At 42.6% G+C, this 16,076-nt stretch overlaps 3 protein-coding genes across 3 annotated transcripts; all 3 read left to right on the forward strand.

Annotated features, from left to right (window-relative positions):
- The first annotated feature begins 2,267 nt into the window (after positions 1-2,267).
- On the forward strand, positions 2,268-4,954 carry LOC104434978 (GDSL esterase/lipase At2g04570). Its single transcript, XM_010047820.3, has 3 exons — positions 2,268-2,821; positions 3,043-3,532; positions 4,530-4,954. Exons 1-3 carry the CDS (start codon positions 2,381-2,383, stop codon positions 4,721-4,723), a joined length of 1,125 nt encoding a protein of 374 aa, XP_010046122.1. The 5' UTR covers positions 2,268-2,380; the 3' UTR covers positions 4,724-4,954.
- Positions 4,955-6,982: 2,028 nt separating this feature from the next.
- On the forward strand, positions 6,983-9,875 carry LOC120285950 (GDSL esterase/lipase At2g04570-like). Its single transcript, XM_010047828.3, has 3 exons — positions 6,983-7,597; positions 7,780-8,269; positions 9,326-9,875. Exons 1-3 carry the CDS (start codon positions 7,232-7,234, stop codon positions 9,517-9,519), a joined length of 1,050 nt encoding a protein of 349 aa, XP_010046130.3. The 5' UTR covers positions 6,983-7,231; the 3' UTR covers positions 9,520-9,875.
- A 3,380-nt stretch (positions 9,876-13,255) lies between these two features.
- On the forward strand, positions 13,256-14,227 carry LOC104435000. The gene has a single exon (XM_010047837.3). It carries the CDS (start codon positions 13,377-13,379, stop codon positions 14,025-14,027), a length of 651 nt encoding a protein of 216 aa, XP_010046139.2. The 5' UTR covers positions 13,256-13,376; the 3' UTR covers positions 14,028-14,227.
- The last annotated feature ends 1,849 nt before the right edge of the window (positions 14,228-16,076 follow it).

Here is a 16,076-nt window from a genome sequence, read left to right on the forward strand (position 1 = left end):
ATAGACCCGTCAAATGAGTTGGGTTGGGTCAAATGATTTGAACCATTTTAATCCATTTTAACCCATATTTATGTAGTGTAAATCTAGTGACCCATACCTGACTTATATTGCTAAAATCCATTAATATTCTAGGAAAACCCACGCCTATTTTAAGTTCTATGCTAAATGAATAAAAACTTCAAGTCAAATTTTAAAAAGCAAATAAAAAAATAAAAAAATAGTAAATAAAATAAAAATTGTTAAAAAACCTATATATTGAAATATTTATAAAGAATCTGACCAATAAAATAGATATTCATAAGACAAATAATAGCGAGATGAACGAATTCCATCAAAACTATAAATGTTACTCCTCTTGATGCATTGCAGAGGGACCCACCGAAAACAACGACATGAAAAAGAATGGCCCACGAATCAAACAGCAGAGGGAAAATAAGACAAATAATAATAAGAAGGACGAACTCCATCAGAGAAAAATTGAAGCATTTTCGCCGCTGCTGCTGCCCTCAAACGAAGACGGAAGCAGAAACGAGAAACGGATGAACAAGAGGGGAGGAGAGACGAAATGAGAAACGGATGAACAACGGGAAGGATTTTTGGTAGAGAACCACCTCGAACTGGCCATGGTCGTGGAGGTGAGCGCGGAGGCGAGCAAGGGAGGCGGTGTGGAGGCTAGCGTCAAAGGCGGGCCACGGAGGCGAGCAATGTGGAGGCGGGCAAGCAGCAGAGTGTTGCGATCTATTGCATGTTATGATTGTTAAAGCTCCATGTTAGCTAGGGCACCCACTTAATGTCGAAAATGGGTTAGAATGTCTGAGTCATTTTCGACTCATATAATTCAGCGTTAAACTTTTTGAACTTATTTTCGTTAGGTTTTTATATTTATAACCCACATACAATCCACTTATTTAAAATATGAATCAGAAAATAAGTCATGGACCCATTTTGACATCCCAGAAGGAAGGTGAATAAGCCCTATAAATAAAACCAAATAGGAAAGTGAATTTGGGATTTCTTTCCAAACAAATGGATTTGTTTTAAAAAAAACCATTCTACATCCTATTCTCTAATCCAGTTGGGTTTCATACACTCATATAAGCTCGAAACATAATGTAATCACAGCTCATTTATTTTTCACATAATAAAGGAAGCTCCATTTGTGATTATGGTGGGTTAATAGATCAACAAAAATGAGCGAAACGTCTTTTCAATTGATGTAGCCCTATAACCAAAAAAGAAAAAAGAAAAATTGGATGTAGCCCTTCAAGTCATAAATCTCTTTAGTTCATGTCAATTCAAATGGATTCACGGTGTTGTATCTTGAAAGGTATAATTCGTGAATCTACATAGCACCGTTGGCGGAAACTAATTAATTTAAGAAGATTTCAATTTTACTTGTAAAGATTATATACACATTGACTTAATCATTATTATTAATTCGTTATCGCTTTCGGATTTATTATTTCTGTCTACTTTAGCTGATCACAACAAACGGTGCGGAGTTGCGAACATATTTCCAACACCATTAATGGCCAAATAAAGGCACCTCCTTTTCTGATGGAAAACTTTCAATGCTCTCAATTACATTGAAGTTTTTTTCCTTCCAGGTGTTTCGCTATCTTGGGCAGTTGCAACCACCTGTTGATGCCATTAAGTCTCCTCTCTCTCTCTCTCTCTCTCTCGCTCCTCCAATTATCTTGCTCCAGATATCTTTTTGTGGACTTTGAAGTCAATGTTAATGTTCTCTTTCGGTGGAGTAATTGGGCAAGTCACTTTGTCTTCCATAGTTTTCCACTTTCATAATTGCCAGTCATTAAATGATCTTGAGGACGCCCGTCGTTGGATCGTCGCATTGATGAGGTTGATTTCTTCATCAATGGCCTCATTCTTTCTACTCTTTTGCTTTGTACAAGCTAAAACGAACTGGGGTCGAATGAAACTGTACTGAAAAATGCACAATGGAACTGCGAATGCTGTGCCACGGATGATGGATTTGAGCTATGTGTTGACACCATTAGAATCATCTAAGATCAGGATAAAAGAGAGAACGAGAGAGTTGCAGTTTTAATCTTTACTCGAACAGTAAATACGATGATGTATCAGATCTTAAACCGAGCATTGATCGCCGAAGAAATTGTTCAATGGTGGTCCTAAAACCAGCCTTGCGTTTCTGTTGGATTTAATTTATGCATACCTACTCTTCTTCTTTATATCATTTCGGTGTCTGAACAAACCCTAAAAAACAGCCTCCAAAATGACGTGCCACTTAGCACAAAATCAAGGCCCAACATTAAATTATGCCAAGTGCAATCCAACCGGTCCACATTTACAATTTCAACGACCTCCTCCACCTAAAAACCCTGCCCAGCATCTCTTATTTATGACAAGCCCCCTCGACAAGGCACCCTCCAATCACCCCCCGAGCACCATACACAGCAAGACGAAGAAACGAGAAATGGCCCTCGTCAAGTACGGAATCGCGCTCTTCCTGCATCTCCTCTGTTTGGTAACGACAGCAAGCGCCAAAGTCCCCGCGATAATTGTGTTCGGAGATTCCACAGTCGATGCGGGGAACAACAACCACATCTCTACGATCCTCAGGAGCAACTTCGAGCCCTACGGCCGGGACTTTTACGGCAAAAAGCCGACCGGGAGGTTCTCAAATGGGAGGATCACGACGGATTTCATTGCGGAGGCCTTCAAGATCAAGCCGAGCATTCCCGCGTACTTGGACCCGGATTATAAAATATCGGATTTCGCCACCGGAGTGACCTTTGCCTCTGCGGGGACGGGTTATGACAACGCGACATCCGATGTGCTCGTGAGTCTCTCTTCTTAAGATACCATGTGTGGCTAGATCGACCCATCTGTTTAGTGGAATGAATGAATTATACCTAAGGAAATGACCTTGAGAGAGCTTTTTTCTTCTTCTTTTTGTCCCTATTATTTCAGACAACGAAGAACTGCAATTCCAATATATTAGGTTAAGCATTTTTTCAAAGTGACATTATCATAATCACATGTTTATGTTTGGTTTGCAAGTCTGTGATACCCCTGTGGAAGGAAATTGAGTACTACAAGGACTACCAAAAGAAGCTAAGATCGTACCTCGGGCCGAGCTCCGCGAACCAGGTGCTCGGTGAGGCGCTCTACATGATCAGCATCGGCACGAACGACTTCCTCGAGAACTACTACACGATGCCGGGCCGCCGCTCGCAGTTCTCTGTGACACAGTACGAGGACTTCCTCATCGGGATTGCGGAGAAGTTCGTGAGGGACCTCTACGGCCTCGGGGCGCGCAAGATATCGTTCGGGGGCTTGCCGCCGATGGGGTGCCTGCCACTCGAGAGGACAACGAACGTGATGGAGCAGAACCAGTGCGTGGATAATTACAACGACGTGGCCTTGGAGTTCAACGGCAAGCTGAAGGGCATGGTGGGGAGGCTGAGCTCGGAGCTCAAGGGGATCAACCTGGTGTTCTCTAACCCGTATTACATCACGATGCACATCCTTCGGAGGCCCGCTTCCTACGGTGAGTCCTCTTTTAATCAGCTCCATCCTTCGTATATCTACGTATTATTTCGTGTAGTCAGCATCTCGGGCAGGCTGGCGTGTGCCATAAAAAGCACTACTCACGTTTCAAGAAAAAGAATTCGTTTAAGCTTGATTGAATAGACTCAAAAGCGGAATATTACTAAAAAAAGTCATTTATCTATTTTAATTATGTAAATCCAGTACTAAATTTTTTTTTTTGTCAATTCAATTCTAAACATTTTGTGATTGTGTCAATTCAATTCATCTCGGCTGACGCTAACGTGAATAATTTTCAATAATAATTTATTTATTTTAAATTTTTTATTCTTTTTTCCTTTCTTCCTTCTTTTCCCTTTTTTTCCCCATTGTGCCAAGAAGGCTTGCCAGCCTCGCCATGGTCTCCCAAGCCTTGGGCGAAGGCGTCCTCACCACCTAGATCTAGGCAAAGCCACCTTGCTCACGGTCCCTAGGCCTCGCCTAGATCAACGTTCATATTAGTATTAACTGGCTAAAATTGGCCGGATGAACTAAATTATTTTAGAATGGAATTGACATAATTACAATAGATTTGAGACTTTCTTTTTTTTGTGGTAATTTTCCCCTAAAAATCTAATAAAGGCTGCTGACTATTCATCTCATCCTTCTTCCCTGCCGGTAGGAGATTCGTAGGGACCCACATGAATCCGGCATTAAAACAAGTCACGGGATACGAGTGGTGAGGATGGGACCTAGAGATGTACCATGTAGGCATGCTGGTTTTTAATGTATGGCGTGGCTCTTGTGCTAGGTAGACATCGACTCCGGAGGGATTCTAAGACGTTTACACGAACAAGGTCTCGATATAAGTATAGACAATATCGCATGATCTTGGTCTAGAAAAGCTCAAACTGATTTCGAATCTTCATCTCATTTAGGATACGAATAGAGTAAAATTTTTACATCGTGTTAGTTCTGTTGTTCCGACATGATTTCCCCACGTTCTTGGATGTTTGTAGGGTTCGAGTCTACGTCGGTCGCGTGCTGTTCGACGGGATTGTTCGAGATGGGATACGCGTGCCAGCAAAACAACCCTTTCACGTGCCAGGACGCGAACAAGTACGTGTTCTGGGACGCTTTCCATCCCACCGAGAGGACCAGCCGCATCGTCGCCGATTACGTCATGAGGACAGTCTTGGCTAGATTCGTTTGATCGCTGCCCCGCTACCTGCGGATCCATATACAATACCATATCGTATGGTCTACGTGTAATACGGTCTTTGTCATTTTGTAGAGTCTACATGCTCTCAGTGACTATGTCTACGTGATCTTGTGTATAATGTAAGTACTCGCGCGAGCGCTATTGGGCGTAATGCTTTGTAGTAGAATTATACGGTGCGAGCTTTTACTTATTAATTTCACATCTTTCCTATGTTGTTTTGAATATTATTTTTGCTATTTGATATCAATGCAATATGTTTAAAAAAAAATTGTACTTTTCTCATATATTTTTAATTCATTTATTTCTTGAGTTCTTGTATCTCTTGAGTTCATGTATCTCTTGAATACATGCATCTCTTGAGTTAATATATCTCTTTAGTACATGACTTCTCAATCTCCATAAATTGATACGAACTGTTCTTCATTTGAACTAGAACAAGAAGAAGAAAAACCTCACATCTCTTCACTTCAATCTTCTTCGATTGTGCTGATTTGAGAATTATTCGATGGAGTCCTATTTGCATAATGTTAATTCAAATAGGTTTGTAGTGTTGTATCTTGGAAGGCATAATTCGTAAAGCTACTTAACACCGTTTGCAGAAACTAATCAACTTAAGGAGATTTAGTTAGCTATACCTTACACCAATCAATTTTACTTGTAAAGATTATATATATATATATATATATATTGACTTGGTCGTCATTATTAATTTGTTATCACTTTCGGCTTTAATCACGGTAAACAGTGCGGAGTTGCAAACATATTTCCAACACCATTGATGGCCAAATCAAGGGACCTCCTTTTTTGGTGGAAAACTTTCAATGCTCTCAATTAGGGAAAAGTGTAAAAAAAAAACTATAAACCTTTTGTATTTGTGTTAATTTAGTTTTGAACCTTTTATTGGTACCACTTTAATATTAAGTATTTTTACTTGGTGCCAATTTAGTCATTCCCGGCTAATTTTATTGACTGAACGTAGATCGGCTAACATGACACGATTGGCATTGACCCAGACAACTTATAATAATATTTTAATATTTTTCGATTTTTATGTTTTATTTTATTTTATTTTTCCTTTTCTTTTTCTTTTTTCTTCTCCTCTCCCTTCCATCGGCCGATCACTAGACCTTGGCAATAAGCCAAAGGCGACACCCAACGAGGTCAAGGTGGACCTTGCCGCCACTAGCGAGGCTAGAGCCCTCGCCAAAGGTTGCAAGGGTTGCTCACACTAGGTGATGAGGCTCGCCCTCGCCGGATTTGGTGAGGGTCAAGCCTCATTGGCCATGGGCGAGGCTAGCTCAAGGCTGCCCAGGCCATGGCGGCTTGCGTTGGGCTAGTGAGGCATGACCTTGCTAGATCCGACGGGGTTGAGCCTCTCCTGGCCACTAGTGAGGCTTACCAGAGGCCGATGAGGTTGAGGTTGATCTCATCAACCATCGCCAAGGTCCGGCGACCGGCTAGAGGAACGAGGAGAAGAAGGAAAAAAAAAATAAATTCGAAATTCGAAATTTTTTTAAATATTATTAAAAGTTATTCACGTTAGCACCGGCTATGCCATGTCAGTTGACCGGTGTCTAACCAATAAAATCCCATCAAAATTAGCTAGAATGACTAAATTGGCACCAAATCAAAGGATTTAGGAAAAAATTGACACCAATAAAAGGTTTAGGATTAAATTTGCATAAATACAAAAAGGTTTAGGACTTTTCTTTTTGACACTTTTCCCCTCTCAATTACATTTGGAGTTTTTTCTTTTCAAGTGTTTCGCTATCTTGGGCGGTTGCAACTACATGTTGATGTCATTAAGTCTCCTCTGTCTCTCTGTCTCTCTGTCTCTCTCTCTCGCTCTCGCTCTCGCTCCAGTTATCTTGCTCCAGATATCTTTTTGTGGACTTTGAGGCCAATGTTAATGTTCTCTTTCGGTAGAGCGGTTGGGCAAGTCACTTTGTCTTCTATGGTTTTTCCACTTTCATAATTGCGAGTCATTAAATAACCTTGACGACGCCCATCGTTGGATCGTCGCATTGAAAAAGTATCAGGAGAGTGCATTTTTTGTCAAACACGCATGAGTAGTTCCTTTCGCGACTTGATGAGGTTGATTTCTGCATCAATGGCCTCATTCTTTACTCGAAGAGTAAATACGATGATGTTTGATCGCTGATGAAACTGTTCGATGGGGGTCCTAAAACCAGCCTTGCCTTTTCTTGTTGGATTTGATGATGCACAGCTGCTCTTCTTCTTTATATCATTTCGGTGTCCGGACAAACCCTAGAAACATCCCCCAAAATGACGTGCCACTTTAGCACAAAATCAAACTCTCTCAGGCCCGACCAATAATTCATGCCAAGTACAATCCAACCGGTCCACATTTGACAATTTCAACGACCTCCTCCAACTAAAAATCCCGCCCGGCATCTCTTATTTATGACAAGCCCCCTCGACACGACGCCCTCCAATCTCCCCTCGAGCACCATACACAGCAGAAATTATTAACGAGAAATGGCCCTCGTCAAGTACGGCGCCGCGCTGTTCCTGCATCTCCTCTGTTTGGTCACGACAGCAAGCGCCGAAGTCCCGGCGATAATCGTGTTTGGAGATTCCACGGTCGACGCAGGGAACAACAACTACATCCCAACGATCGCCAGGAGCAACTTCGAGCCCTATGGCCGGGACTTTGACGGCAAAAAGCCGACCGGGAGGTTCTCGAATGGGAGGATCACATCGGATTTCATTGCGGAGGCCTTCAAGATCAAGCCGAGCATTCCCGCGTACTTGGACACGGCTTATGAAATATCGGATTTCGCCACCGGAGTGACCTTTGCCTCTGCGGGGACGGGTTATGACAACGCGACATCCGACGTGCTCGTGAGTCTCTCTTCTTAAGATACCATATGTGGCTAGATCGAAGCATCTTGAGAGACCTTTTTTCTTCTTCTTTTTCAACCCTATTATTTCAGACAACGAAGAACTGCAATTTCAAGATATTAGGCTAAGCGTTTTTTCGAAGTGACGTTATCGTAATCATATGTTCATGTTTGCTTTGCAAGTCTGTGATACCCCTGTGGAAGGAACTCGAGTACTACAAGGAATACCAAGAAAAGCTAAGATCGTACCTCGGACCGAGCTCCGCGAACCAAGTGCTTACCGAGGCGCTCTACATGATCAGCATGGGCACGAACGACTTCCTCGAGAACTACTACACGTTGCCGGACCGCCGCTCGCAGTTCACCGTGACAAAGTACGAGGACTTCCTCATCGGGATCGCGGAGAAGTTCGTGAGGGACCTCTACGGCCTCGGGGCGCGCAAGATATCGCTGGGGGGCTTGCCACCGATGGGGTGCCTGCCACTCGAGAGGACGACGAACGTGATGGAGCAGAACCAGTGCGTGGATAGCTACAACGACGTGGCCTTGGAGTTCAACGCGAAGCTGAAGGGCATGGTGGGGAGGCTGAGCTCGGAGCTCCCGGGGATCAACCTGGTGTTCTCTAACCCGTATTACATCATGATGCACATCCTTCGGAAGCCCGCTTCCTATGGTGAGTCCTCTATAATCAGCTCCATCCTTCGTATATCTACGTATTATTTCGTGTAGTCAGCATCTCGGGCAGGCTGTCGTGTGCCATAAAAAGCATTACTCAGGTTTTAAGAAAAAGAATTCGTTTAAGGTTGACTGAGTAGACTAAAAAATAAGGAGAATTACAAAAAAATAAAATAAAATAAAATAAAATTTAAACCTATTGTAATTGCATCAATTCAGTTCTAAACTCTTTTTTTATCAATTCGATTCTAAACATATTGTACCAATTCAATTCGTCTTAACATAAATAATTTTTAATAATATTTTATTTTATTTCAATTTCTTATTCTCTTTTTTTCCCTAGTTTCAAGGAGGCTCACAAGCCCTCGCCCAAGCCTCACCCAGATTTGGGCAAGACTAGCCTCACCATGGCCTCCCCAACCTAGGGCGAAGGTGGCCTCACCACCCATATTTGGGAGAAGCTGCCTTGCCCATGGCCCCTAGGCCTTGTCTAGATCGGCGTTTACGTTAGCGTCGGCCAGTCAAAATTGGTTGAATGAACTAAATTGACACAATTAAAAAATATTTAGGATTAATGGACATAATTACAATCGGTTTATGACTTTTTCTCTAATTTTTCTATGAAAATCTAATAAAAGCCGCCGACTACTCATCTCGTCCTTCTTCCCTGCTGTGGGAGATTCGTTGGGACACACACGAACCCGGCATTAAAAACAATTCACGGGACACAAGTGGTGAGGATGGGACCTAAAGATGTACCATGTTTTTCTTTTTATGGCCGATAAAGATGTACTGTGTTGGCATGCTGTTTTTAATGTATCTCTTGTGCTAGGTTGATACTTATATCATCTTTCGTCATCGACTAGGGGGGAATTCTAATTCTACACGAACAAGGTCTCGATATAAGTATAGACAATATCGCGTGATCCTGGTCTAGAAAAGCTCAAACTGATTTCGAATCTTCATCTCATTTAGGATGCGAGTAGAGTAAGTTTTATGTTGTGTTCGTTCTGCTGTTCCGACACGACTTCCCCATGTTCTTGGATGTTTGTAGGGTTCGAGTCTGTGTCGGTCGCGTGCTGCGCGACTGGACTGTTCGAGATGGGATACGCGTGCCAGCGAGAAAACCCATTCACGTGCCAGGACGCGAACAAGTACGTGTTCTGGGACGCTTTCCATCCCACTGAGAAGACCAGCCGCATTGTCGCTGATTATGTCATGAGGACCGTCTTGGCTAGGTTCCTTTGATCGCTGCCCCGCTGCCTACGGATCCGTATACAATACAATATTGTCTAGTCTACGTATAATACGACCTATGTCTTCTTGTAGAGTCTACATGCTCTCAGTGACTATGTCTACGTGATCTTGTGGATAGTGTAAGTACTAGCATGAGAGCTAAGGGGTGTAATGCTTGGCAGTAAAATTATACGTTTGCGAGCTTTTACTCATTAATTTCACCTCTTTCCTATGTTTTGAATATTATTTTAGTGAAGCCGCCAATAAGAGTTTAGTCATATGAAGTTTGGTATATTTGGATTTGATAAGGATTAGAAAATCCTCTTGATTATATTTTTTATATCTCACCATGTATTTATCTTCGGAAATCGCTCTGTATGTCTATATTACCAAAAGAGGGTGACGGCGATGGAGTCTTGAATTAAGAGCTGTTGTTTCCTATCAGAGTTACTGGCCTTCCTTTTTTTCTTTTTCTTTTTCGGTCAAAAGAAATTTTCAGTCATTTATCATTATCAAGCATGAGAAAAACATTAAAAAACTTCAAAGCAAATCCCAAAAGGGTTACAAAACAGGACAAAACTCAAAAAAACAAAAGAGTACTATTTGCAGCTCTAAGCACACTCTCATCTCAAGAGACCAAATTTATTATAACATCCAAAAACAATCAACAATCGATCACTAGAATCATCAATGATGGGCCCACGTTGAGATTTTTCCCTATAGAAACTACCGCTTGTAATGTGCGCCTAGATTCAGCATCCTCAATACCATCGCCATATGGAGACAACAACAAAAATAACATGTTGAACCACCACAAATCAAATGCTTTTAAGAAACTCCTAGACCTAGATTAGATTGAGAGAGAAAAACTCTAAATCTACACCTAAATTGAGAGAGGAGAGCTTCCGTCAGATCTTAGAGAAGTCGAAGAATGAAGAATTATGTGTCAAGCATCCTGCTGGCTAGATTTGTGATGATGTTCTCACAAAATTTGTAGCGGCAAGTAGATTTATTCACAACGACGAGAAAGAAAAACAATAACAATGAGCAAAAGAATATACCAAAACGAGGCGAAATAAGACTCCCAAATTAGACCGGAAGAGAAGAAAGAAGGAAATCAAGGCCTAGAAAAAAAAAATCAAAGCAACTAGGCTCTCCGCACCAGAAGTTTCTCTGAAGGGAGGGTTTTCTCTAAGCCAATTTAGGCTGCGTTTGGTTCAAGATTTGCAATGGGCTTTGAGTCCAATGCAAATCTTTGAAAGCTCAAAGCTACTTGAAGAAAATGCGGTTTGTTTGGTAAAAAAATTTGCAAATGAACTTTAAGTTGAATGTGTTTTGGTTAAAAACTTTCACAAGGGGCTTTGATGGGTATTATTTTTCTTTTTTTTTTTTTTTTTTGAAAATTCGCTAAACCCTTCGCCGACCGACGAAGGGTCGGGCCGTGGCCTCCGAGGTCGAGGGTCGTGCGACCCGGCCTGGTCGTGGGGCCGCCGGAGGTCGCCCGAGGTCGGGTCGACCCTCGGCGAGGGTCACGCGACCTGGGTCGCAGCCGCAGGCCCCTCGCCCGGGTCTTGCGAGGTCGCTCGACCCAGGGGCCTGCGACCTCCGACGGCCCTCGCTGGGTCACGCGACCCTCGGGTCGGTCGCCTCGACCTCGGGCGACCTCGCCGGTCGCCCAACCTCGCCGGCCAGTCGATCGACTCACCGGCGGCCTTGCCCTTTGCCGCCGGTCCTAAGTGAAGGGTCACTCCTTTTTCGTTTAAAAATAAATATATATAAGGGTAATAACGGAAATATGAAAATTAATGAGGATAGTTTAGATAGAAAAAAATTGTTTTCAAAAGATTTTCAATGGGAGACTTTCATTTAAAGCTCCTTCAAGGAGGTTACCAAACACCCTATTTTTAGGGTGAAAGGGCTTTGAGGCTTGGATGGGCTTTTTAAATGCCCATCCAAACGCACCCTTAGTCACTGGCCTGAGACGTCATACAAGCAATGCGAACAAATTCAATTCAATAGGTTGTCGCGAAGCTATGATTCAGAAACAGTCAAATGAGCATGGGCGATTCAAATGAGGAGCTTTACTCAATTATCGACGAGTTACATTCGTCGTACACGTATCACCAATGTGCGGTGGCCGGTGATTCTCTAGATTTTATGTATAGTTTATCGGCTGTTTTGACGTGGATGCCGGGGTGGGGAAAACGGGTCCTCGTAAATGGCCCCAACGCGAAAGAGCATGATTTTCGAAAAGGTTTTTTGGGAACTGCGATTTGGTGGTTGACACCCCCGCGCCCCGCGGAACACGGCGGTCTATGTTCGAACCGTGTGATGTCATTTTCGTCCGGAAATAAAGTAAATAAAGATAAAAAGGTGTAATATAATCAGAAGTCTGTAATTCCGTGTTCAGCACCACCCCAGCTGGAAGCGCGTGTGGCTCACAAGCCCCCGGCTTTTTCATTTTGTTTACCCGGTCAATTCTTTTGGAGCTTTTTCTTTATTTCTTTCTCTCTCTTTTTTTTTTTTTTTTTTCGCTTCTATGCTGTTGCGGCAAACTCGATGTCAATTAGGAAAATCCCAGTCATCCCTTCTTGACCACTCCATAATTACTACAACCACGCAAGTCCAAAACTTCTAAGGAAGGGATTTCAAGAAAAATAAATGAGATTGAAATTAAGACTTTTTCCTGTCATTCGAGGCGAAAAGTCTAGCCTTACACATCGTATATATCACTTTAATTTGGGTCAACATTTGTAAACTATAAAGTTTTCCTTTTGAATTAGCAAAGTAGCTTTGAAGTTTTATTTGTTTTTCTGTTTTTATTCTTCTTGGATGAAAGGTTTAAATAAAAAGAGAAGAGTGACTTGACAGAATGAACCTTAGGAGGTTCAATGTAGCCTTTATGTAGCTTGAGCTCGCCCAATGAGTGAGTCTTGCGATCAAGCCGAGGGCAAAATAATTGATGAAGGCTCCAAGGCCCTCCTTGGTGCCCTATAGGATGACCCTCTTTAAAAGCCAAAAAGACTCTAAGAGGGAATAGTATCCTCCATATAGAGAAGTTTTGGCAAGCTTTATATAATCAAGTTTGTTAGATAAATAATTTTCCCGTAAGTGCAAGATATTCAAAAATGCGAAATAATACATATGTGCATGTGTTTATGTGTAACTCCTCCACATATGTAACGAGATCTTACACTCGATCAAATAATGATGTAACAAACAGAGAACTGGCAAATAGACCAAAAAATAATATGAGTCAATACACTAAATCAATATATGAAAAAAAAAAAGTATCACTATCCAAACTCGCCATTCCTACTTTGATGGCATAAACCATTCATTTTAGAGAAAAAAAACTTAAAAGCGGTTGACAACATATACTAATATATGGCCTTAAGTTCAAACTTTGGATTGCAGTTTCAACAAGCAAGCATGCTTCAATCATGCTTCCATCATGGGTTTTTGATCTTTTTCGAAATATTATTTCAAAAACCCCATTTAATTATGGACACAATAACCATTGATGGTATTGCTAGCATTTATCTACTCAAATGTGCATTGATGGCATTTGTAATAAGACCGTGCCTTTAGTGAAACAATTCTTGGAAAAATTCCGTCAGCTAATTAATTTCACAAACCCTAGAGCAATATTACCTTTTCCTATAATAATACTTTACTCTCGCACAGGCGATCGAGACGGGGCGCGTGGGCGTGTCTTTCTTCTCCTTATATTCCCGACCCGGTTCGGGACTTTTCAAACCTACCATCATTCAAAGTTCAAAACTCCTCTCAACTTAACCCCGTTCTGCAAGAAAGCAGAGAAGATTCTCCACCCATCCGGTCAAGAAACCACAGCGCATCCACCCTCCATGGCCAAGCTCTACAACAAGAAAGGCAAGGTCCACCCGTCGCCGTCCTCCGTCGCCGACCAGCTGGCCCTCCTCCCCGCGGCGATCCTGACCCTCGCGGCGGCGCTCTCGGCCGAGGACAGGGAAGTCCTGGCCTACCTCATCTCGTGCTCCAACAGCAGCGGCAACGCTTCTTCTGGCGCGCGCCCCTCCGGCCGCAAGAACGGGGAGCAGCCCGTCTTCTCCGGCGAGGAGGACCACCCCCCGAAGTTCCAGTGCGGCTGCTTCCGGTGCTACAAGAGCTTCTGGTCGCGCTGGGACGCGTCGCCGAACCGCCAGGCGATACACGAGATCATCGACGCGTACGAGGAGGGGCTGTTCCGGAACGGAGGGAAGAGCCCCGGCGCGAAGAAGAAGAAGCAGAGGAAGGGCCAGAACAGAGTTGCCGATTGCGGCGAGGACAGAGTCGCGGCAGAAAGAACCGCGAAGGACGAATTGGGTGAGCAGGAGATCGGCGGCGGCGGCGGCGGCGGCGGCGATGAAGCGGAGGCGGCGGGGGCGGCCGGCGGCGGTGTCGAAGATGACGGCGAGGTCGGGTCGGAGAGGGGGACGGTGAGAAAGATTGCCAGTTTCATCGGAGAGAGAATTTGGGGCGTTTGGAATAGGGTGTAAGGTCATCTTCTTCTTCTACCCATTTCGCAAAAGATTCATTTTTTTGGTTCTACTTCTTCGTAGTTTCCAATCTTTCTCTCTCTGTTCCCTGTAAATGACCGTATTCATAATGGGGCACTTAGTGTAACTTTTTGCCCATTACTGGGTTTGAGCTAAGCTTCTGAATCTCAAAGAGTAATGTAACGTTCATCTTTTGCCAATTTGCACTGTTCTTAATTGATCTTTTCGAGCGAATCGGTCGAGCATAAGCTAACAGGAACGGGGTGGGGGGGACTGGATCGAGCAGTTCCTGCTGCAAATTCCTTTCTAATCTCGTCTAGCTGAGGATGTTCTTGAACTCCATGGATTCTGCATCTTGATGTTGAGTGGCGTGGCGGCGACACGTGGATGTTTCTGGTTTTGGTATGCAAGTGCGGAGCGGTCAATATTCTGCAGCTAGCGTCGTTCAACCGCAGAGGACCAAGAAAAAAAAAGGAAAGGAATTTCGTGGTCTCTTCTCTGTATGCGTGCGTGCGTGCGTGAGAGGAGACGTGGTCAAATTTGGAGAAAGGTTCCCGATTTTACTTTTGCTGCGGCTGGTCGGAAAAGTTTGACCGTCCTGGCATGAAGGATAAGGCTGGACAGCTAGGCCGAGGGGGACGAGTAACTTTTATTTTTTTATATAAGTGATAATTGCGAAAAAAAGTTTATAGCGGCGAACCATTGCGTCAATATCTGGTCCTTCGGAAATTGATGCCATCTAGATTTGCTGTCGATGGAGATGATAGAGTATTTTGCGTGATGGATATATCGTGTTACGGTGACGATCAATTATTATTCACATGTTATGAAATTTCGTTCTGCTTGGTGAATCATGCATATGCACCTCATTTTTTATTATTTTTCTACACCATGTTTAAGTGACTCATGATATATCTGTTGAGTAAAGAACCTTGGCTAAGGGAGGTATTCAAGATCCTCTTTTTGACCTTGCATTGATTTTTTTAAACCCGCTAGGCTTTGCTTTAGAATTGCTCTTACCATTCGATATTTAGCTGAACCAATTCAACTAAAGCGAATTTGAAGCTGAAGGAATTCTTATCTTATGCCGATAAGTCAAGGCTAGTTTACTTGTCAATTTCGATCTTTGAATTGCGAGAGGTGCGGAATAATATTGACATGGTCTGAATATTGTGTAAAGGGCATGAGACCCTTGACTAATTCTAAAAAAATATAAAAATTCACTCTCACTAGTTGTCCCTCTCTGCCCTAATACTTTATGAAAAAGTTTTAATTTTCGCTATGCAATATCGATGTAAATCATGAGATTCCCCGCCTCAAAGGATAATGTCAATAGACTTGGTCCAACTTGTTTTAATAAACAGAGTAGATCAACAACGGACAATCGTTGTCCAAAGTTATCCAATTTATTAAAAAAGTGCAACAAATTGAGTGGCAAAACGTTCTGATGATTCGATTAGTTTAAGGATTATTTGCCCAAAATAGGCCTTATAAGAAGAAGAAACATTTTGCCAATGTCAAATGTTCTCTCACTTGTTGTAACGATTGTGCAGATGTTTTAAGTCACTTTTGGACATGAATCATTACAGATGACTGATTTCGTTCTTGAAGCTTGTGCCCGCCGGTCTCGTTTTTCTTCGTAGGGTATACCAACATTTGACTTTAAAGCTATCTTTTCATGTATTGATTTTTTTTCCTTAGCTATCCGAAAATTTTAATCCATAGTAAACCTTAATTATCAAAGGATAAGTGACATTTAGAAAAAGAAAAAAAGAAGAAGGGTAAGTAAAAGTTAACGGAAACAAATAAAAGCCGGAAAATATTACATGTTATTCAACTTAGTAATATGAAGGTAAAATTTAATGGAAAACAATTGAGGGTAAAATTTATCATAGATGTATCAGTTTGGAGTTTTTCGTAGTATTAACTCAAAATAATTTTATCCTTCTCCCCAGATTATTTCTTAAAAAACGAGTGGGCTTGAGCAACTCATTGGGCCAGACGCACCACGACTCCACAAGGCCCACAACCGACAGGCCCATCGCGCGG

Source organism: Eucalyptus grandis, chromosome 1 (assembly GCF_016545825.1).
Source record: "Eucalyptus grandis isolate ANBG69807.140 chromosome 1, ASM1654582v1, whole genome shotgun sequence".
NCBI classification, from domain to species: Eukaryota; Viridiplantae; Streptophyta; class Magnoliopsida; order Myrtales; family Myrtaceae; genus Eucalyptus; species Eucalyptus grandis.